The 23,569-nt window shown below is 41.5% G+C and overlaps 2 protein-coding genes across 3 annotated transcripts in view; both read right to left on the reverse strand.

Annotated features, from left to right (window-relative positions):
• Positions 1 to 18,213, reverse strand: part of b4galt2 (beta-1,4-galactosyltransferase 2) — a 40,058-nt gene extending 21,845 nt beyond the window's left edge. Inside the window, exons 1-2 of one of the 2 annotated variants that reach the window (XM_088396892.1) lie at positions 17,806 to 18,213; positions 9,721 to 10,496 (exon numbers count right to left, since the gene is read on the reverse strand). In XM_088396892.1, the coding sequence (XP_088253018.1) occupies positions 9,721 to 10,054 (334 nt within the window). In that variant the 5' untranslated portion in view covers positions 10,055 to 10,496; positions 17,806 to 18,213. Of the gene's footprint in view, positions 1 to 9,720; positions 10,497 to 17,325; positions 17,480 to 17,805 lie in introns of those variants that run through there. The other variant, XM_088396893.1, reaches the window with a different exon arrangement.
• A 1,130-nt stretch (positions 18,214 to 19,343) lies between these two features.
• Positions 19,344 to 22,627, reverse strand: atp6v0b (ATPase H+ transporting V0 subunit b). Its single transcript, XM_088397237.1, has 8 exons — positions 22,344 to 22,627; positions 21,688 to 21,736; positions 21,468 to 21,551; positions 21,202 to 21,279; positions 20,929 to 20,998; positions 20,799 to 20,850; positions 20,451 to 20,641; positions 19,344 to 20,265 (listed from the first exon to the last, which is right to left on the reverse strand). Exons 1-8 carry the CDS (start codon positions 22,426 to 22,428, stop codon positions 20,239 to 20,241), a joined length of 636 nt encoding a protein of 211 aa, XP_088253363.1. The 5' UTR covers positions 22,429 to 22,627; the 3' UTR covers positions 19,344 to 20,238.
• Between the last annotated feature and the right edge of the window lie 942 nt (positions 22,628 to 23,569).

The raw sequence follows: 23,569 nt of genomic DNA on the forward strand, positions 1-23,569 counted from the left end.
TAGCTGTCCGGCTAACAAGCTAATTAGCAAGCGAAAGCTGGCGGTTGAGCGTCACAACTCGACACTTGCACTTTTTATTGCGTTTATGCCATCAGAGACCAGTGCTGAGCAAATCTGGAAGTTGGCTGAAGGTTTCTGAAAGCAGGCATAGAAGCGACGCACACACATACACACACCAAAGCTCAACAGGGAGCTGATTAAACTGATGTAACAAACTGCACTTTTGCCTCCCCGCTGGGTTGAAAGCTCCCGACAAGCGAGTCTATCTGACTCCGACGACACCGCGGCCATTTATTTCTACTTCGCCGCTGCTCTTAAGGTCCCGGAAGGAGGCAGGGAGGGGAGGATGGTTTGAAAGGTTGAAAAATAGATCGCTCAGGGAGGACATCGAGCGAGAGACCAGGCAGAGTTGAGACCGGTGAGAGAGGAGATCATCGGTATTGATCCGAAAGTCTGCTGTCTTATATTAAACTGTGTTGCAGAAAAGTGGAAAATCAGACATTTCTGACATGCGACTTCAAAAAGTACGCTGGACCGGACCTATAAGACCAAAACATTCATATTGTGTGAATGCTTCTTTTTAATGGCTTGATTTATTTTTGCAAGAATCAGTCACATGACAGTGATTCTTCATTGCAATGTGTCTTCTACAAAGCTTCGAGTGTTTGCTTGGGCTCAGATAAAGAACACAATCTCAATATGCTGATTTCTTTCATGCCGTCTATATATACTTGGTCATTCATCTTGGATTTTCAGTAAAACAAAACTAAGTCTACTGAATAAAACATGTCTCGTGGTCGCACAGAAGCAGGAAAATCTGAATGTGATGCATCACATTTGCTGACAAGACTGATATTTAAAATGCCAGAAATAAATCACTCTGTCCTGTAAAACCTCACAGTGGCACCTTTGTGGTTTGTCATGGAGACTCTTCATGATCAGCCTGTCTGGAAAGGAGGCGGTTGTCGTGTATTGTGAGGGGGGGGGGACGACAAAGTCTTAAAAATAGGATGGCAGAAGCGAGATGAAGGTCAATTCAGCATCTTGTGACAACAATGCTTAACTACTGAAACAAAGAACAAAAGCTAATGTGACAGAGTGACAGAGTGGATGGATGGTTGGGGATGAATGGAAGGAGAGAAGGGACGATGGATGGATGGATGGATGGATGGATGGATGGATGGATGGATGGATGGATGGATGGATGGATGGATGGATGGATGGATGGATGGATGGACGGATGAAAGCAGGTAGACAGAATGAAAAGATGGAAGATTGATATCCAAGACACATGAGTGTACACAAGTTTGGGTTGAATGGATGAACGGACGGACAGATGGACATAAGTATGATGTATGGATGGTGTATGGCTATGTGAGTGAATGAGTTCGCCGGATGAGGCGCAGATGAAAAGACTGGCAAGAACCTGTGTGGATGATGATGGATGGATCGATTAAGTGCCACAAAAAAAAATACAATAATAAAGTGCGAGAATTTGTGAAGCCAACACGAGCAGCATTAGTTCAGTGTGGGACAATAACGAGAACTGACTAACTCTTTAATGTTCATGTTGTTCTTTTGTTCTTCGCAGCAGCAACATAAAACAACCTGGGCGCCTCCATTCGTCTTCTTTCTCTGGTGCTCACATTTAATTACGATATCAAACGTAGTGGGGAGGATGGCTCGCGCAGGCTACCATCGTGGAAATCTGGGCTTGTGATTATTTAAAACAAACAGGCTGGCTGTGATTAATGGCTCACTTTGCGCCTTGAGGATTTTAAATTGAACTGCTAACACACACACACATAAGCACGCACACAGAAAATAAAAGCTGAAATACGCTCCAGTGATTTCACGTAGTTTCCTCTCCGTACAAATTAATATCTACAAATAGGGAAAAGCGCATAGATAAAAGTTAAAAGGCATAAAAGTTTCAAACGATACAATTTTGGAGCTTATTGAAGAAGACAACAGAGAAACAGAAGAGTGGTGGCGCGAGAACAACAGGCAGATGGTCACATCTTGGTCCAAAACGCCGTGAGGCAGATCCTGCATCAACGCTCAACGAGTCCATTCCAAAGCAGATGGTTTTCAATCTCTAAAAATGAACTAGCACCAAAACAAGAGGTCGAGAACTTCCATCCAAGTTACACATATACAAGATCGTCTGATAACTGTTAGCCTGTCTGGTATGTACAAGAAATAGAACAAGCTAGGCTAACTGTTAGCTTGCTATATTGCTCCATTAGGGTGGCATGTCTTCATGTATTTTTTTTAGGTGCATGACTTTTTTTAATTTATACCATTTATACAATCAGCTACTGCTTTGTTTCCTCATAAAGATTCACCATTGTAAATCACGAACGTTAGTTTAACATTTACAAAAATTGCCCAGAGTGTTTCTGAGCAGATCGGGGAGCAAAAGTCATTCGTAAGACATCCGACACCATGGGATAATTGCTCAGGATAATCTTTCAGGAATTTGGCAAGAGGTTCGACATGCGTGCAAGCCATTTTACAATACAAGCCACCTTCCTGGTTCTCAAAGGGAGCCAAAAACAAGCCGGACTGGAACCAAACAGTAATTGATTGGCTCCTGTCGCAAACTTGCCTCTTGCCGGGACCAATTAGCGAGACGGCTTTCTAGGGAGTTGTCTCCCTGGCGACATGGATCCAATCCGTGCCGAAAGCGTACAGATGCTTCACATTGTTGGGTGGAGGGAAAAGCAAAAGAGAGGGAAAGATAAAGGCCTGACCTAAATACAGGTAATTCACCAACGTGGATCAGAGGCAGCAGGCAGTGAGATGAATAGAAAGTTGCATCTTTCTCTTTAAACATGATTCCCTCTTCTTTTGTCTTTTTTTTTTAAGCACGATTGAGCGATGGAGCGGCAGCGTGAAGCTAACTCATCTGTCACAATGGGAGACGTAGGACGAGCTGACAAACCACTTAAGCTTCCCTCCCACGCCGTAGAACAATGTTGAATAAAAAAAGCAGCATATGGGAATAAGTTGAGAGCAGGACCTGAATAAACAACACACCAGGGACTATTATTAGCCCCTTTCACACCAACTCACATCAGAGGCGCAACAGCATCTATTTACTCTATAGAGTGAACTCACCAAAGCGCATATTCACAAAGCCGTTGCAACTTCACATGTTCAGACAATTTGATGTGTAATGGCGATTTTAAACTTCGCACATTGGGTATGGTTTTCGTCAATGTTGCGGTTCGACTTTGGTTGTAGGTTTTTTTGGTGGGTATTCAAGGTGGAAGCGTGGGCAGTGAGTCCTGACTCCAGAGTGTTAAACTTCACACTGTACTATGGTGCCACTACCCACTTCTGTTACGACGCCATATGTCGGCAAATTAGCAGGTCAACTCACCGCATGAGCTTCTCTGTGTTGAAAGCAATTGTCGCTGTCATGCACAAGTGCGAACTTGGACTTTGGACACTGATCTGTCTGAAAGGTACAGGTGAAGAAATACCAGCTTACTGTTCAGCCAGTTACTGGAAAAGGGGCTAAAGTCTGCGACAATGACTTTTAACATAGCAGTGAGTGACACTGTTACAATCGTTACTCTGGTTAGCCGCTAGCTAGCGAATCAGTACATGGGACAAGAGAGGAAGTGACAAAAGGACAGAAGAGTGCAAGGACAACATTTGTCACTCTGATTCAAGATAGTCCGTCCTTGTGCTAAAGGCCACGTGGAAGATATTTATATTCAGAAGATGGATGGGAGATTAATAAAGAGGATTTGTTGTGCTTTTCAGTAAGCTTGAAACACTAAAAATAATCTGGTTTGCTGCAAAACCACACACTTAACATAAAACCCAACAAAAGCTTAAATTCGCCTTCAATCAAGGGCTTGAAGAAGCTCTTTTCGCTTTGAGCTTCGTCAATCAAGCATACCGGCCAGATCTGACCTCTGAACACTGTCAACGACGTCATTTTCACATTAAACAACATTGGCGGTTGCGGTTTCAGCAATCGACATGAAACTCAAAACAAAACATTATAATTTCGTCAGTCCACTTCCGATGTGTCAAGCTGTGGTTCCGTTCATCAAACTACATCAAAATCTGAATCGCAAAAACAAACTGTATTCTTTAACTTACTTGAGACATTATTATTAGTTTTAGGTCCAGAAAAATTGACTTTATGATGAAAACTTTACAATGAGCGGGACATAGCTTGTAGAGACAAACGAGCAACGTGCAATAGCTCAGTGGGGAGCGAGCTTGGTTCTCTATATATTGATTTTTTTTTTCATGGCGGACTGTATCTGTTGTATGGAACGACACCAGGCTGCGTTTTGTAAATTTGTACTATAGGGCCGGCATGAAGTTCCCACAGGTAATTGATGAGAAATTGAGAAGCCGTAATTGGATCTTATGAGATCTCATGTCCGAAACCTGCCCGCATGTGTTTGCGTGCGTGTGCGAGAGAGAGAAAGAGATAGAGGAGTCCACGACTGCTACGATTGAGTCCTACTCTTGTATAATGCATTGTCCATTTACAGGCCAAATGCCTCATTAACTAGATTGCACTTAAGTAGAGAGTCGAACTCCACTAAGCCAAACAAACAATCTTAATTTAGGTCAGCAGCGTCAGTCTGAAATAATTTGGATCCGTGTCTTGCAATGTCATGTTTAACAAAAAGCAACACAACAAAATTTGAAAGCCAATTGGTGTTTAAAAAAAAAAAAAAGGGGGGGGTCAAAGTGACCAAAATTCACATCATATCATTATTTTAATTTTGTGTTTGACAGTGATCAAACTCAGCCATCATGGTGCACCCACACACAATTACGCACTCCACTGTACATGTGATTTCATTTTGATTAAAAAAAGAAAACTGACTATAACTTCTGGAATGAGTACTTTAGTTGTGTTTTGTGGATGGTTGGAAGAGTTTTGAAAGTGTCTGAGTTCGTGGTAGACCGATTATCAGCCGATTATCCAGAGTTGTATTTTTGTTTTCGCTCAATTAACAATTGTCATTTGGAAACACGGGGTGAAAATAGGCTGTCATTTATTGATGTTGCTCAACATGCAGCCTAGTTCTTCCCCTAGTCACCATGGTAACAGAAGCCAGACTCATCATTGGCCCAGCGGTATACGTAGGGCGAGGTGAACTGTAGCTTATTTGCAAGAGACAGGATCGCCCTCTCAAAACAGGCGAAATCTAGCAAGTCAAAATAATAAAGTGCAAAAAGTCTTTTTTTTTTTAATCCCTGTGGTATTTTGACAAAAGCGTGCTGCAGAAATGTTATCACTTAAACTCTGAATGGAAAGCATAATATGTCTTTAAGGTGTCGCTGCGGTTTTCCGTCGGCGGATTGATAAGCACAAAAAGCCACCATGACTATTTCAGCTCACAATGACAGAAACGTGCAGGGAAATCAAGCGGAAACATCACAAATGTTTATCGTTTTGGAGAAAATGAATTCTAAAAGATTAAATCCTCCACATAAGAGAGAGCGATCCACTAATCGCTCTCACACTAATTTCCCCGGAGTGAATATTTCGAGCACATTACAAAGATGATATTTGACGCCGCGCCTCGCTTCTCTTCATCGCGCCCGAAAAGACGCAAGGCCTTTGCTGGTTCCTGAGATGGATGCTAATTTCATCCGCGGCAGATGACGACACAGCAGATATCATCTTGTGGTTGTCTTCAAAACATCAAATAAACACAAACTGTGTTTTTATTTTTATCGCCACTGATAATCCTTTTAACTAATCCTCATCGAATCTCTCACAATGTTAATCCGCCAGGCGTGATGGCCCATATAAACATTGCGAATGGAGACCCGGCGTGAATAATGACATTGTTTTGGTTCGTTTGTTGGCAACAACTTAAGGCTTTCACATGCTGGCAGGCTAATGCGTTAATTTTATTGTTGTACATGACCAGCGTTAGCCAATAAACAAAATCATAATCGCAGATAATCTTACTAACATGACACTGTGTTGCCAATTTAGACGGAGTCCTGCCTAACATTTAGAACCGATGCATGCGCCTAACCCTAAGGACTGTCATGTTTTCAAAGGATTTTTTCCTTTATCAAAAAACCACAGCCATGGCTTGGAGAAGGAAAACCATACAAGTGAAAAACAACCAATTGTGAAGCAGAAAGAAGGAAAAATCACTCACATCAATTTTGTACTCCCAGCAAAATTAATTCACTTTCAGTTTTGAACCAAGACCTTGCTACCCCGTTATTATAACATACTGTAGTATTATTTGTGAGGAAACTGGTAGCACACAACAGGCTAAAGGATACAACACTGTCGGTTTTATTAGCGTTAGGCAAAGCAAGGACGTTGGCAACAGAAATAGAAAGAAAAGAAATAATTCATGCAAACTCTCCTTTGGGTTGAAAATTAGAGCGCTGCACCAAGAAGGAGAAGGTCGTTTAAAAGCAAATTTATGGCAGCCATTAGGGCGTCAAGAGGAGCCCTTTTTCCCCTCCTAAACTGATGGGTTCTTCCGCAATGTGGGGCTTAAATGGCTTGATCGAGAGGTTGAAAGTAGCTCATGCTATTTCTTAATGAACACAAACATATACAGTGGAATGTGGAAAGTTACTAACGTCCACTGATCTGGGAAGAATTTCTACCAGGTTGTGAAGTGAATCTCTGTTCTTGTTCATCCCAAAACCAATGAAGGCCATCCATCCTAATTGAGTATGTTCCGTTTCTAAAGCACAATGGTAGACTTTAACAATGTTGCAAGCTGTGCTTTAACCCACAAAGAAGTTTTAATTTAATAAGCAACTAGAACAGACAGCGTGTGGGTGTTTGTATAAAAGTAAAAGCTCGGCGGGAAGGGCCGCAAGCAGACACGACAAAAGGTTGGCAATTCTTGACGATGAAAACGTGGCTATGGGCTACTTTTTGGGGGCACTCATTTCAAAAGTAAATTGGCTAGATGACAGGAGGATATAAGGCAGCACGACAGGGGGGTGGGCAATGGCAAAAGCCTCGTTTGGCAGCTTTTAAAGCACAATGGTGCTCCCTACACGGAGAGAAAAAAGCTACGGAAGGTACAGGAAGAAAATCTTGAGAGGCTTAGCCAGAATCTCATCTTTATCCTGTCATGTTTTGATAAGAGCTCATAAAAACATTTATACGATTACAATAAAAAGTTGTGTTCTGTTAATGACAACATCAAATTTGATGTGTCATTTTGATAAAAAGGCTCACAGTATGTAGAAGCCAGTAGACGGATCAGCTTATTGGGGTTGACGTTTGTGTCTCTGTGTGGATAATTTAGATGATACAAAAACATCTAATAGATGCATTGTGTTGTACATGAAAGGAGACATATCAAGAAAAATAACTGTCTTATCTTTTCTTACTGTATCAGCCAATTTACCAAAATGTCTGCGAGCAAGCTACTCTGAATTTTGACTAAAAAGCTTGTTGGATCTAGTTTAGTTTTTACCTCCATCAATTGACGTCCTCTGGAATGAAATAAAAAGATAAACTGCAATTATCTCAGCTCATAAACAAAGTTTACACCCAGACATTAAACAGATTTATTACAACACCTGTTTTTCACTAATTGTACAAAAATATCTCCGTTAAAGAGGTAATAGCTGAGCCTATTCCGAGCTTGTTGCTAATCAAAACAGCTTCCAAAGTATAAAAACAGTCTCCATGTATTTCCATCCGTGAACACTATTTTTTTAACACTGCCAATATTGGGTATTCTTCTTCCAACATTAGCTCCAAAATCCCCATCTGCACTGCAGCAAACAAAATCTCCAAAATGCGGTAATTATTATTCAGTTGGCCGTTATTTTTCGACGAGTTCATTCAGGCTCTGGCTCACATGCATCGGGTTGGCAAACACACACAGAAACACACACACTTGGCTTCAGGAGAACACCAGCTGACAGGTGCTGCCTCTATGAGTGGCTCGCATCCACTCATTATGTACTCTGGGTGTGTGTGTGTGTGTGTGTGCACGCACATGCGTACGTCCCTCGGACTCCAACCAGCCCACCCCCCTCACCTCTCCACCTGCACTTCCTTCCTTTTCTTTCCCACCATCCTTCTTAAAAAAAAAAAAAAAAAAAAACTCTTCTCTCGCCTCGAGATGAGCTATAAGGGCACACCTGGGCCTGCCATGAATACAAAAACATTTTCGAGTCCCCAAAGAGTTTTGGGAGTGCTGAGACCTCTTCAGCTGATGGCTCCATCCTTCTCAGTGCGAGTTGCAAAGTGAGCGAGCAAATGAGAATAGCAATTAGGTTCGAAAGCGAAAGCTCATCAACGTGTGTTTTACAGGCGAGAAAGAAAAGCGCAGCGTTTATTTGGAGGGTGTTTAATGACAACAATACGATTACAAGTAGCGTCGTATGTTTTTTTGTAATTGCTTAACTATAGTATAGTCCCATGTTTTTATCTCGAACAATATTTCATAAATATATTCCTTTGCTTCTAAAAGAGATTTGGAACTAATGCTCTACAGGTCATGTTTTTTTTAGTTGGATACAATTGGGTTTTAATTACTTTATCGAATTATAATTTTTCTTATTCATCCACTCAAACAATTAAATGTTACAGCTCTGAATCTATGCTTATGCGTATGAAAATATGTACGTGCGTGTATGTTTGCGTGTGAGCAACTCCAAAAGCATCCTGATTATAGCATCACAATGAAAGGATTGAAGTTGAACCATGAGAAAGTCGCATGTTTGCAGAAATATATCTACCGCAAGCGGCGACATCAACACGGCGGGGCATCTGAACACGCTTGCAGGATCCGGGCATGATGGGAGAGAAAGAAAAGAGCAGCAGGTGATGTCTGGCGAGGTAAGTGACGAATTCACGGCCACCCGCTGGGTGCACGCTGCTAACAAAAAAAGAATCTCATCCGGGCTCCTTGCGGAAAACACACCGCTGGATCTTTTGATGCCAGTCAAATATGAAAGAAAACCAGCTAAATCTGCGGTAAACATAATCAAACATTTTTGATTCCACATGAAGCTTGGGTTGTTTTTGGCAACCGACAACTGCCGTGAGGTCTCGCTGTGAGAATGAAACAGCACTACGCTTGATATTAAATCCATTTTCTGTTGCGGATCGGCCAGAAAAACTACACTAGCTCTGCTGCTAATTGGTAAAATACTGGAGGTGCTTATAGCTTTCCAAAATCTTAAAAAAGGGGAACAATAAAGGCCTGGCAACTGAAACAAAAAAGAAAACAATCAATTTCTTGCCTGTTCAAAACTCTAACTCTATTAAATAGTATTAAATCAAAATAATAGATCCCTGCCTAGATCACTCTGAGGCTTGCAACGTTACAAAAAAAAAAAAGTGGCCAACAGTAGCTTCATCTATTGGGACAAATTTCATTTTTGTCATAATAGGATGGATTAAATAGATGAGTCATGCCTGAAACAAAACAAAAAGTGGTTTGAAGCAGCCATTTCGGGCAAATATATTTGGATGAACCCCAACCAAAGACTTTGCCCAAATGAACACCAAGTGTAAGAGGAAACTGCATTATTTTTGGTCTGCTCCTACTCGTGCAGGCACAGCATGTTTGATAATTACATCAAGGAGTAAAATCATAAAAAAATGGATTTCTGAAGAACTCAAATTCTCTTTTGGTGTTGACAATGCCTGAATTAACAAATGGCATGGCTTTGCTGGCGGACAAGACAGAGCGTAGGGAATTAATTGAGAGGTTGACTCACCCAGACCAGGGGGGTTCTCAGGACATGGCGGCAGGGGCTTGGGCGAAGGCGGCCGATTTGCGTGCGGTCGCGCGGTGGGCCCCGCCTGCTCGCCCGTGGCCAGGTAGCTAGCCGCCGTAGCGTTGAGCCTGGACATGTTGTAAAAGTAGAAATGATGTCCGCTGGCGTTGTTACGAGAGCCGTTGCGCACGTTGTTGAAGCGGCTGAAGAGGTCGAAGCGCTGCGAGTAGACATCAAAGTAGAGGATCATCATGATGAGGAAGTGGAGCAGGCAAAGGAACAGGACGCCCTTGCAGATGCGCTCCAGAGTTCGGCCCAACATCAGCCGGGTCATGGCCGAGGACGACGAGCGGCGGACGACCGCCGGCCACGACGAAGATGGCGCGGCGCCGTTGCAATCATGCGCTCATCACGACGGCCTTGTGGTCGATATCCCGATGGAGAAGAATACTACACGCAGTTCACCTTTCTTTGCATTGGGTCTCTGGGAGACACACAGGGGCTCCAATCAAATCCCAAGCTGCCACTTTGGTCCCAAAGTTTCCCCGCATGACCGTCGGATCCAAAACTATTTGATCAGAACGGATCCTGGGTGGACGGAGCACGCTCGAGCAAGGATAGTGAGCGTTATCTCAGGTATAAGGCAATGCGATATGTGCTCATGCTCCAACGGCGGTTGGCGGCCATTCAGATGAATAAAAACATGGTCACGGACTTCCGGCAACAGGATCTGGGATGTTGGCAATGTAGACCTCCTGAATAGTGGTCTCAGGCACCTAAGGGAACAAAGTGAAATGAAGTCAAATCAAATTGGAATAGAATCTAAACTAGGGCTGTCCTTATCCAATATTATTTTTTTTTTACAATATATTATTTCAGTGATTATTCCATTGATTAAATGAATAATCGTATACATTATTTGCATTAAAATGTGTAAAAAACAATTATTTGCAACAATTACCAGATCAGTTCTCACTGGCTCTGGGTATAACCAAGCCATGATCACAAATATACGGACATTTTCCTGATTCCAAAAAAGCCATCGTATTTTCATTTGAGCAACAAATCCTGTTAAAGATCTGACCCGTTTCATTCTAAGAGTTTTTAGTAAAAGTAATTAAAACCCCCCACTTTCCGAAGTGTCCTTCTCCACTTCAAAAATCTCATTTTCCACACACAAAGCCCATCTTTACAAAGTGTCTTTACTGACACCGCCAATTCATTACTCTTTCAGCAGCCAAAAAAGGTCAGTGGAAATGATTCTTCAACAAAACAAGGATGAGAACAATTGTATCCCTGCAGTTGTTGTTTGAGCATTGAAAGACATGTAAGGTAAAAAAAAAAAGAGCTTGTTTTTTATTCCACACTCCACACGGCTAGCTTGTTTGTCTCGCAGCGGGAGAAACTTCTTCATTAAAAACTTGGTGGAGGAACAGAGGAATGAGGCCATTAAATGTGCTACTGAGAAAACAACTTCTCCAGAGGTCCTCATGATGAAAAAACACGTTTGTGCCATATTTTATCACCAAGTAGTGTTGTTAGCGATACAACCCCCCCCGAAATTTGACTGAAAGTTTACTGCAAATCTTAAGATGGACTATTTAAGTCTGATGAAGGCGGAAGAAACCGCCGAAACATGTCAGGTGAATAACCTAAAACAATTTGATATAAAAGAAACCAGTGAAGTGGACTATTTAAGGTTTTCTTCCCCCCCAACATCTTGTCTTTATTGGCATTTAATTTTTTTATCTTTTTATTTTTTGCGTTTTGTCAAATTTTGCCAGACCTTTAGTTGAAAGGTTTTTTTTCTAATTCTTTCCCCTCCAATGCATCGCAATAATCATCAATTCTAGACAGATTTTCGTTAGTCATGGGCCGAACCAGTTTCTATCAATCACGAACGTACAGCTCTTGTATTGGCTCCCGTTCTTCAAGTCTGTACCAAAATTAGTGGCCCACGAGCATTAGCATCAGCTATTAGCCATACATATTAGCCACATTAGTGTGTGTTTAGCCATGTTCATAAAATGTTGAATTTGATTGCCAATAAATACATTTCAGTTCAAGAATGAATCAATAAGAAGCCCAAGTGACTTATTTTTTACTATGCACAGTCCCGAAGAAATGTGGGGATATAAGATGGCCTCCTGAGTGTTTAACTTTTTATCTATTTTTTTATGCAGTTGGAGTATTTACATTTAATAGCTCGGCAGGGCTCCGTCGTGACGTTGGCGCTGACACAATTACGACGGCAACTCTCTCCACCGTGTGTGTTCTCTAAAACTTAAGTGCAACTTTATGTCTGGGAAGAGGCACGGCGCAGCAGATCTCCAAAGGCGACGAGGATTAAGCGACAGTGCGTGCATCGACGCTCTATGGATGTGCTTGTGCGTGTGAATCAAATCAGGCGAGTGCAGTCGCTTGGGTCACAGCTTTAAATTGAAGACTTTAATTCGAGATGAAGGAGCATTGGAAGGGAAATGTTTCATGCCGTTCTCTCATCATTTCTGCTCTCGTCACAAAAATGTAATGGATGCCTCACGCGCAGCTGCAATGTTTTATCCCAAGTTGACACACATGCACATCTGCGCGCACACACAAACATGATTCCAAAGAACCTCAAATATAAATTGTAAGTAAATGCGAGAATGGATTTGGAGTCATTTAATCGTGCCAGTGTACCTAATGTTGTGGCTGGTGAGTGTCTTTTCCTCTATGTGTGCGTGCGTCGCAGATGTTTTGAGTAGAGCCCTCAGGCTTATTGTATATCCTCAACTCATGTGGAAGATGACATTTTGTCTCATTCGAGCAGGAACAATGTGGATGTAAAAACCAAAAAAAAAATGTTTATGGCTCATGACTGGAGCTTGAGGAGACGTTATTGAGCAAAAATAGCAAAAAGCAAACATTTAACCACCTGCAGATCGCTCCTCCTTTCACCTTTAACCTACGTCAAGTTGCTGCTTATCAAAAATGCATCAGCAAGGCTACACCTGATCATCTGGAGCACATCTTGCTGGAGGCAAGTTTAGTTCCCCCAAGCCCACAGCACAACACAACTTGACAGACGGACAGACAGAAGCAATTCAAGGTTGCTAGCTCAGAACTACGGTATCTAGACGTCCGACAATCTTTGAGTGCGTCAAACTGGTATTGGAGACTCATTTTTCGAACTCTCCAGGGCTACAAAATAAATATCTGGGATTTATGGGAGTTCCATACGGAGCCCCTAAAATACACATTTTGACAACACCATCATATTTAATTTACGTAACAGTTGCTGATGTCATTTCTTTGAATGGATTACATGGCTGTCATGGAAGGCGGAGGAGGAGGAGGGGGGGTGGGGCGTGTAATATCGAAGCAAGTGCTTGAGAATTTAGGTCATTTGTTGGTCATGAAACATAAATGGCAGTGAGTATGCTTCATTCAGGCACGTCAATGCGTTTACAGATCCACAGCGAAATATTAGCCAACGCATCATAGTAAGTGAGTGGCTCGCTTGGGGCATTTATTTCCTCAACTCCAGATCATTTTCGAAGCATTACAGCACTAATGATCAACATGCTCAGCGGGGATCTCATTTCTTTTTACAGGTTTGACTTTGGCGACAGTTTGAAGCCACTAGCAATACAGCTTGATTAGGTTAGCAGCTTTCCGTGCCGATTCCATCAAGCCAAACAAACCGCCGTCTGTTATGTAAACACCGACACCAGCGTGTGACTTAAAAATCATGACGTAGCCAAAACGCCGTCGTTCTTTTTACTTTACGAGCAAGCGGGCTTGAGGCGCGCTGTCGCCCAGTTGAGATGAATCAGACGCTCGGCCGCGTGTTGACCTTTAGCTGTTCATTAAAGCAAGGAGAGGCCGGGCCTCCCCGGTTTACCGTTCGTATCCCTGAATCCCTTGTGTGGCCCTTGACAAAATGTCAGTAAGAGCAGAACAACAACACAAACTGGAATCATTACGGGATGGACATTGACTACATTTTCTTGGTTGACGGTGGAAAAAATATATATTGACAGTGGTAAGGCGAAGGTCACACTTCAGATTTTAATGCTCAATGTAGACTTTTACATAAAATCCTTTTTGTCTCTTTACATATCAAAGCTGCCTTCGTCTGTCTGGCGTGGGAACCAAATGTGTCCCGCATGTGCAGAAGAAGAGACAACATTGTGCAGCACGTATTGGCTCATCTTTTTATCGCCTCATAAAATACAAAGGACCGATGCGAGAGGCGGTATAAATATTTGGGGGAAATGAGGTGAGGCATTTCCATCTCCAGAGACGTCTACTAAAGATGACAACACATCTCTGCCGTGCATTATAAATGAACAGTCTGTGCGGCTGAATTACTACTATCACCATAAATGTCCACTTTATGCACTTCATGTTTCAAGTGGGATCAAACGAAAGTCAAATACTATAAAGTCTATACAGTTACTCAAAACAACTTTGCAGATTATATCTTATCGGACTTTATGATCAATATATTTGATTCTACAGTCATGACGGCCCTAAAATAAATGATTTTTAAGAAAATGCCAGACTTACTGCCAGTGGTACATTTAACTGGCCCAAAGACTGTGCTGTGTGTGTTACTGTAACTACAAAGGCAACAACAAAAAGCTAAAAGCAGCAGAGTAAAAAAAATAAAATACAAAATAAGCAGCAGCAGCGCAAAGACGAAAAGACCAAAGAGGGAGAAACTGTACTCAAGAGGGAACAAAACACAACAAGGCTCTTGGACTACACAACACACTGCTTCTCAGCCGTCCAACGGTCTGAAGGAGGTCGGGGCTCTTGAAAATGAAAACATCCGACGGCTGCTCTTCAGCCTGCACGTTGTTGCTCGTCATCGCACGGCAAGAGCCGCAAGTTGTTCAATTTTTGATTTTCTAAGAATCTCATAAGATTTGCGAATGTCCTCAATGTCCCTGACCTCGTACAAAATGCCGTATTGGCCTGAATATAAGACGACCCTGATTATAAGACGACTACCTCTTTATCAAGACTCAAGTTTGAAAAAAGACTTTTTGAACACCACATCTAATTTTTATACAGAAAATGATTACATCTGAAACAAATGATTATAACAATATATTTGAGAGAAAAAGCATGTTATTTTGCCTCCATCAAATCATGCAAAAACTGTCTATCACATCTTAATATCGGAACATGTAAATATGTAAACTAAAGTGCAATCACGTTTGTAAATGAATGGCTCTGGTTTTTGAAATGTAAATGAATACTGTGATAAACCAACAAAATTGCAATAGCTGCATTAACTATCAAAGTGAAGTCTAACTGTAACTGCAGTCTTGAAACAAATCTGAATAAGGAAAAACATTGCAATAAAATAATGCAAACTGCTACCGCTATTGTTAGGGAGTCTCAAAAGACCACAATGATTTGAGCTCAATCACTTCTGTTGAAAAAGATGCCGACCGAGTAAGTCAGGACTCAGCAACGTCACTGATTTGCAGAAATCTTCGACTCCACAGGAGTTGTGCCAGTGAGAGTTCAACTTCCATACGACTGCATCAAAATGTCATGTGATATTGATACGGTACAACTGTCACGCCAAAGTATCGTCTGGAGCCCAAGACCCCCTCTGCTTCGAAATCTTCTCCTCTGATCCAGCTGCTCATTTGGCAGCAGAGCAAAGGAGTAAATGAAGAGCTTTGGCGGAAGAAGAGGAGGATGGTGGCTCGGAGGAGTAGATTGGCTCCGGCTCCATTTAAACTTCGAGCGTCTTTTCTGGCCTTTCAGGCTTAAGGCCACCGCCGTCCAATTATGCACTCCGTGGCTGTCCGTTTGATCAGCCTTTGTCCTTCATGCTCTGGTCTGAATCGGCCGTGTTTGAAGGCTGTTTGGCCACTCGAGTGGAAAAACAACTCCAGTGGTGTTATGCTGAAGAATACCGTAAATGCAAGGAAGGGTAAAAATGGAAATGTATAGCTGGAAGGCCTTAAGGTTGAACGAGCACGCTGGCGCATTTTGGTTGCCGCTTCTCCATCTGAAAATTCTATTTTTTATTTATTTTTTTATTTTATGGTTGACATTCATCAGGATTAATAGCCGTACCGTGGCCAAAGGTAGAACCTGGCCAGGCTTTCACTTGTCACTAGGACCGCTACCCCCTTTTTCATGCCAGCTAGCAAGCACCCTTAGCTCAGCCTAGCTCTCGACAACCAACATCTTGCGCAATAGACATAAACCGATGGAGAACAAAATGAATCCACAAAGAGACAAAATTGCAAAAAAGTGCTGAATATTATAAGTGAAGGCTTAAAGAGTACTGTGTGGTCCAAGTTTTTGCAGATAAAAAAAAGTCTATTGAATCATTTCTAATGCATCACACACATTTAGCTAATTGTGTGTTATTCTTTATATCAGCACCCCGAGAGGCACGTGCTGACTCCAATCAACTTCATCTATCAGGCATCAGTGTTTCAGAGCGCTGAAGCTGTGACCTTCCGTCTGTAATTAAACGCCCCCGACGACACGGGCGCCTCTCCGCTATCTGATGAGCGATAGCGCAGCCGTTGCTGCCTGGCGAATGAGCGCTGATATTGGCTCGTCTCGCCTCGCCACGCACGAGAGCGTCGAGGTTCATAGGCCAAACCCCCGCAGCTCTACGACAAATAATCCATGTAGTAAAAAAAAAATAGTGTACGCTAGGTTGCGAACATCTATTATGCGTGGGCAAAAAATATAGTAATTGTCATATGATTATTGTAATTGTTTCTGTCAACAAATAGTCATGATAAACACCAACTATAACATATAGTAGAAATAATCTAGAGTGTCAAAAAAAGTCTAGGGTACACACAATTACACAAGGTACATCTTAATCAAAAGGACCATGGCATGCTCAGTGACGTCTGAATGTAACCACTCTTCTCACCATTTTATCACATCAAATAAAACAGCGACATGAAATAATCCACAAAGCCCAAAAAGTCTTGGGCAAGCTTGCCCACGTGCAAATGTGTATAACTAACACAAACTCCTTTAGTATGTTTCTCTGTAAGATAAAAAAAGTCCATCCCACACGAGGTAACACTTAATTAATGCAAATGCCAATTACTATTCATGACAACTGTCACACTGGCCAACAGAAAATATAAGGACAACTAAGACAAATAATCCACAGTCAAATAAAATCCCACAGCAAACATGAGTCTCTAGTGCAAACACGACTTCGAACAATGAATCAATCACCCCTGTCATCAGTTCCTTGTAATGACTGCTACTGTGCAGAATGAAAATAAAACAGAACGACTAGAAACAAGCCACATACTCCAAAACTCTTGGGCATACTGTCAAAGTCAGCTTTATTGCATGCAGATGCATGTAAACCTGATTTGACCAGTTAACCATAATAACACCGCCCTGCAGAATTAGAAATAAACATGACAACTCATCCAAGGAGTTGAGCTCGAAAGTGTTTCACCTGGGCTTTCCAAACACTACATTCCTTTCTATGGTGCCTAAATGTCCCTACCATAGAAACGATACTAGCTTGAAAGTCAACAGTGTAATATTTCAACTGTGCTACTCGATATGATTATAAGCCCATCTAATAGTTCAGTGACTTACAGCCTCGCTCCGGTCCCTCTCTGAAGAGATCCTGTGTCAGAAATGAGAGACGCGTCGGATTGGATTAACATCCCGCTCTCCCCAGCCTGCCTGCGTGGAACTGCCTGCTTGGGTTAAGCTTCATCGTGAGGACCGACCTCCACATTCATGTTAACCCCCCCCCCCCCCCCCACTACCAGCATCATCTCAAAGACAAACATGCACAAAACAGACCCCTGCACGTCATACACAACACACACGCATGTGTCTATTAAAGCAAATATCGAATTATGCAAAATAATGGGATGGCTGCAGAGTGGACTTTTGAAGAGCTGGGAGGCAGCTGTGTTGTGCATGGGAGGGAGGGAGGGAGGGCTAGCATGGCGGGTGGAAATCAGACAGTGGATGTGGTAGAAACAAAGAAATAGCACCCCAAAAAAGATGAAAAATTGGCTGAAATAAAGCGCGCACGGGAAGCAAAGGGAAAGCACGTATGCTTACCTTGATCTTGTCAGGCGGGTAATTGCATCTTTGTTCTTTGCAGCACATCGTATGAGAAAATAAAAAAAAATACTTATTTACAAGAAGTAAATTATTCACCATATGCAGACGGATACGGACTCTCAGATGATGGAAGAATGAGAGCTAAAAAATGGGGGGAAAATAAAGAAAAGAAAAAGCGGTGTTGTTTAGCTAGCGTCAAGCGTATCCGCCGCGTCGACGTCGTCCAAGCGAAAAGGAGGCGAGTAGAGAAGCGACGTCCTCATGGCTTTGATGTCATTTGATTATTTTTTTTTACAAGGCAACAACAAAAAAAAAAGAAAACGGAAGGAAAGAATGAAGGATGGAGGGCTGCTCCTCTTCCTCTCTCCAGCAGGTCCCTCTGCTTTGCTCCGCTTTCACTCACTACGGAAGCCTAAGGAGAAAGCGAGAGGGGGGGGGGGGGCTTTTTGTTTTTGCTTTTTCTGCCTTGTTATATTTTTCCATCCGTCTTATCTTCTTTTTTTACTCTCAGACAGTGGGTATCAAAAACTATACTGTTTGTCTTTATTTTAAAATGGGAAAAGGTACAGTTAATCATTGAGCAAATAATTGATGTTTTAACACTTATATTGCGTTACATATTTTGGAATATAAAATATTAAAAGTTGGTTGCATTCAACTCAACAAAAATAAAATATGAAATTTTAACAAAATCTATCAATGTAAAATATATTTTTCAACGACATATTAAAATATATCAAGTGATTTTATTAGATACACTGGGGCAAAAAAGTATTTCGTCAATCAGCAATTGTGCAAGTTCTCCCACTTACAAGATGAGAGATGCCTGTAATTTTCATCATACACTTCAACTATGAGAGACAAAAGACACCATCATTTGCAAATAAATTCCTTAAAAATCAGACAATGTGATTTTCCGGAATTTTTTCCCGCTTTTGTCTCATAGTTGAAGTGTACCTATGATGAAAATTACAGGCATCTCTCATCTTGTAAGTGGGAGAACTTGCACAATTGGTGGCTGTCTAAATACTTGTTTGCCCCACTGTACGTAGAAAGCGCAGAAAATTGATGCAGTAAATGTAAAAGTCTGCACACCCCTTGTTAAATGCTTTGTTAGATTTTCTTTTCTTTAATGCGATATAGTAGTACATCATGTCCAACTCAATTGAAAAAAAATCTTTTAGAGAAGGGAAATAAAAGAATTGAGATCACGTGGTTGCAAAAGTGTGCATACCCTTTATATCACAGAGATCGAAGTTGGATGTGTTCCACATTCAAACTCGTGCTAAATGGGAGCCAGGAACGGCTCCGGGATTTGTTTGTCCCTCCCGGAGACAGAGGCGAGAGGGACTTTTCGTTCCTATTCTTACACAAAGGCAACAAAGTACATAGAACAGCCTGGAATCGCAATGACGTTCAATTAAGTCCACTCAGCACGAGTACGTGCTAGTAGCGCCGTCTTGAGGATGCAAAGGAACACTGCAAAATCTGGCTGAGTCAAATGAAGCCGAGTTGAACAGTTTTGATCAGAGGCATTTTATGAGGACACGATTTATTTTTATTGGACATTTACTTTCTTGTCACCATCACGTCAACATAATTACACACACTCACGCAGATCACCGACAAAAATATGGACTTTTGGTACACACCTTCCTTTCAGCCTTAATCGTGTAAAGGTGATATTACTTCTGCAACATTGACAACTAACGTCATTTGAATAGTCTTTCACAACTTCATCATAATGATTAATAGATGGCGTTGCATCATGTAAAATTGATATATCATACAGGATATCACCACAAGCTTTCACAATGAAGCAATGACCAGGTTAGGGAATGTTACAACTACAACAAATGAAAACAGTGCGTAAAAAAAGAAGACGAATGACAGACATTCATATGGAGAAGAAACACAAAATTAAAAATTCTACATTTGAAGTTTACATTATTTTTTCTACATGCTCACTGTAATGTAGCTCAGATTCACCCGTTTTGGATTTGCACTTATCTCGGTGAATTCCCAAGTAGGGCCTCACCCTCTTTCACTTCAGACATGGGACCTCATGATAAAAAAAAGTCCACCAAATTTCTCACTGATACGTGACGCTGGTGTCAGGGGCTGAATTATTTACCTTTCTAGGGGGCGCTACTGAGTAAGCAGGTCTCTCGCGGACCAGGCAAGCGCAATGAACAATTCTAAACAAGCTCATGCTTCACAGGAAAGGGCTAAACACTCACACACACATCCAAAAGACATGTTCAAATAGTCTCATTTTCAACCATCTTTCAGTAAGAGTGTGGATAAACACTTGTTCTTGAAATAACAATTGAAGACAATACACGGCAAATAGCAACATTTAAATAATTTACGGTGTATTTACACAACTTATTTTTCCAGCGGTGTTGTCATCTTCTTCTTGTCCTCTCCTTAGTCGCCCATCTTTACTTTTGACGTCTTCAGGGGAGGAGAAACAGTCAAACTTTCAGTAACACGTACTTACTGTTCATTCTCTCTTCAATTTTGAACTGAATGAAAAATACCCTTCTGACAAATCTAAGATCCGTTTTAGTACTGCGGACGCGGGCCGAAAGTTCAAATGCATCACAATTTCAATTCAACGCTGCAGTCGTGTCGCTCACCTGCAGGATGGCCACAATGACACCGAAGAGGCCGATGGCGCTGCCAAAGATCTCCACAATAAGGATCTTGACAAAGAGGCTGGCGTTCTGGGCGTCGGCCAGCGCCGCCCCACTGCCGACGATACCCACGCAGATACCGCAGAAGAGGTTGGAGAAGCCCACCGTCAGGCCTGCGCCGAACATGGAGTAGCCTGCTCACACACAAAAACAATTGGCCTGTTGAATTCATAGGACTTTCAGCCACATCCAACTTTTTGTAAACAAAGCACTGATGAAAACAGGACGTGCGGTTAATCATTTTAATTTCATGCCATTCAATTTGTCAGCGCTTCCCTAGTACAGTCTTACCGGCCTGGTAGTTCCTTGCCCCGATGGTCTCCGGAGTTGTTCCGCTGAAGTTCTGCAAGATGATAAAAATCATTATTATTTTTTTATAACAGGATAAGACAAGACAGAGGTTATATGGAATGTGGTTTACCTCAGCCATGTTACTGATAACAATGGCCATGATGATCCCATAGATTGCAACAGCTTCACAGAAAATGATGCTAGAAAAGATCATCAGAAAATGTTGAATTGAATGCAGCTTCAAATATTAAAAGAAATGCCTAACTTTATTAAAAACACTTATGTGGAAATAAATTGATTAAAATAAATCTGAAGAAATACATTTGAAGTCTAATTTGATTGAAAAACTAGATTAACATCAAATAATTCTACACCAAAAATAAATGTTTTGTCATGAGCCTACCTGACTAAATTTTTGGTTTTAATGCGTGGAGCCTTGACTCCACCGCCAATGATGCTTGAGCCGGTGATGTAGATTCCCCTGGGAAATATACACACAAGCAATAAGAAACTATCCTCCCAGCACTTAAACACAAAAATATCCTACTTTATAAGACAGTCCAAGCTGCGCCACTTCCATAATGTTAGATGATTTTCTCCAAAAGAGGAAGCAAAAACAAAACTACAAAACTTCCAGGATGTGTCACTCCTCATGCAGTCACGACTCACCAAGCTGCTCCGACGACAGACAGCGAGATGGCCAAACCGATGCCTAGATTGGCCCACATGAATGGTGACGTCTCTGTGAGGAACCTGCAGAAAGATTAAAAAGCAATGGAAAATGGCATGTTCTCGATTGAAGGCTCAGTATTCCCTTCTTCCCCAAACATGGCTCCGTTTTTCTGGGTGTAAACAACATGAAAACCAGAGGGAGGGTCGGGATACTCACCATGCTACATCAAAGCGAAACCCTAAATCAAATATTGTATAGCATATACCTAGAAAGAAGAAGACAGTGGCAATTAGTATTTGTAATATAATAACTGCATCTACTCCAGCCAAAAAGTCACATTTAAGTGCAGCTACGTCTTGCTTTGGTGTGAGAACTCACTCTGTCGTGAGAAATGCTAAAAATCCACACTAGTTAGAATACTTTGCATGCTTATTTCTGAATAGGAATAATATTAATAATACATACGGCCAATGCTGCCAAAAGCACAAAAAGAGTAGTTTTCCATTGGCTATGTTTGCAGGATTTTACTACGAGCTTCAATTCGTCATCTGGTTACAACCTGACTGCAGTAACGCGGAGATATGTCACAAAACACCGCTATATTTTTCCAAATAATGACCTTCAAACAAACTAAGTGCTGTTTATTGCAAACTACGATGAATAAGATAATTTAACGATAGCTATCCACCGCGAAAGAGTCGCAGTACTTGTTACCAGGAATTAGCCTGATCCGAAATACAGCTGTCAAACATAGCAGATAAAGCGACAAACAAACCTAATAAAAGGTTTTAGTACTTGATATTATTTGATAACTTAAAGCAGGACGCACTTTAATTCATAACTAACTCATTTAAACGTGGAGACGAGCTTACCGACAACGAGTATCGTGCTCCAGAAGGCCAAAGTGACCCCCGTGTAAAGAATGGCGTGTCCGTCCATCATCCACTCCAGCAGCATTGATTCGGCGGTGTGCTCAGTAGATAAACGAACGAACCGTGAGCTCGGCACCAGTAAACAGCACTAAAAAAAATAATGATAATGATGATGATTTTTATGAAATAAGATGGCTACGGGAGCGCTCAGTTGGAGCGTGAAAAATAGAAGTGTTCAGTGTCAGCTGATCCAGCTTGACTAGCATGTGACCATACGGCTGCGTTCCATTTCAACTTCTCCTCGTCGTCCTCCAACGCTTTTTACCATATACGTTCCGCTTTCTCGTTCTTTTAATCGGGATTATTATAAAATATTAATTTCCCCTAAAAATTAATGTATGACTATACATTGCAACTTCAGTTTTTACAAGCGCTCAAAACGACCGGGTCCCCGAAGGCTGCGTTCCGTATACCAGAGTACGACCTGTGCTTGCCGTATTAGAAAAGAACACTAGATGTCGCTATTGTCGTTGTTTAGAATTCAAGAGACCCGCCGACACCGCGCGCAGGCGTTCCCAAATCTTTTACACGTATAATCTATTTAAAAAAATAATAAATCCATATTATTATTATTTATGTAAATTAAACCAAGCAATGTAATATCATGTACATCATATGTCATATGTTAAACCTAAATCTTTCTAACCCTAAACTGTTGTAAACCCTAACACAAATTGTACCTGTTAAAAAAGTACCCAAAAAAATCCACTGTTATAAAACATGAATGACGCATACTTGTGCGTACAAATACAAAGCATTCAAAAATGTCCACTGACAAAGGAACACAGCATAAATACAAATGTCCTCTCTTGTGTGCTCTAACCTGCTTAAGGCTAACAACACATGCGAGGGAGGGCAACACGGTGTTTCTATTTAACTTCATCAAGCCCCATTAAACAACCGTTTCCACGCATAGCATCATGTTATTTTCTGCTGTACCTACCAGGATATTGCATAATATTTCAGGTAGATCAGCCCATGAGGTTTTTGTGGATGTATCAAAACCTGTTATGAAACAGTGATGGTCACTTTTCTTGTCAATGTCAGCCAACACTTTGAAAATATACATTGAGTCACAATATGAAATACATTTACATAGCATTTCAGTCTACCATGGACAAACAAACCAAAAAAGAATACCAAAGCTGTCATTCATTTCATGTTTT

The sequence above is a fragment of the Syngnathus floridae genome, chromosome 14 (genome assembly GCF_059516105.1).
Source record: "Syngnathus floridae isolate MCC-2025c chromosome 14, RoL_Sflo_1.0, whole genome shotgun sequence".
NCBI classification, from domain to species: Eukaryota; Metazoa; Chordata; class Actinopteri; order Syngnathiformes; family Syngnathidae; genus Syngnathus; species Syngnathus floridae.

Coding starts and splice junctions, on each gene's coding strand:
- atp6v0b (XM_088397237.1), bottom strand. CDS start 22,428: ATGCTGCTGGAGTGGATGATGGACGGACACGCCATTCTTTACACGGGG. Junction 21,280..21,467: donor TCTGTCGTCGGAGCAGCTTG/GTGAGTCGTGAC, acceptor TATATTTCCCAG/GGGAATCTACATCACCGGCT. Junction 20,851..20,928: donor TTATCAGTAACATGGCTGAG/GTAAACCACATT, acceptor ATCATCTTGCAG/AACTTCAGCGGAACAACTCC.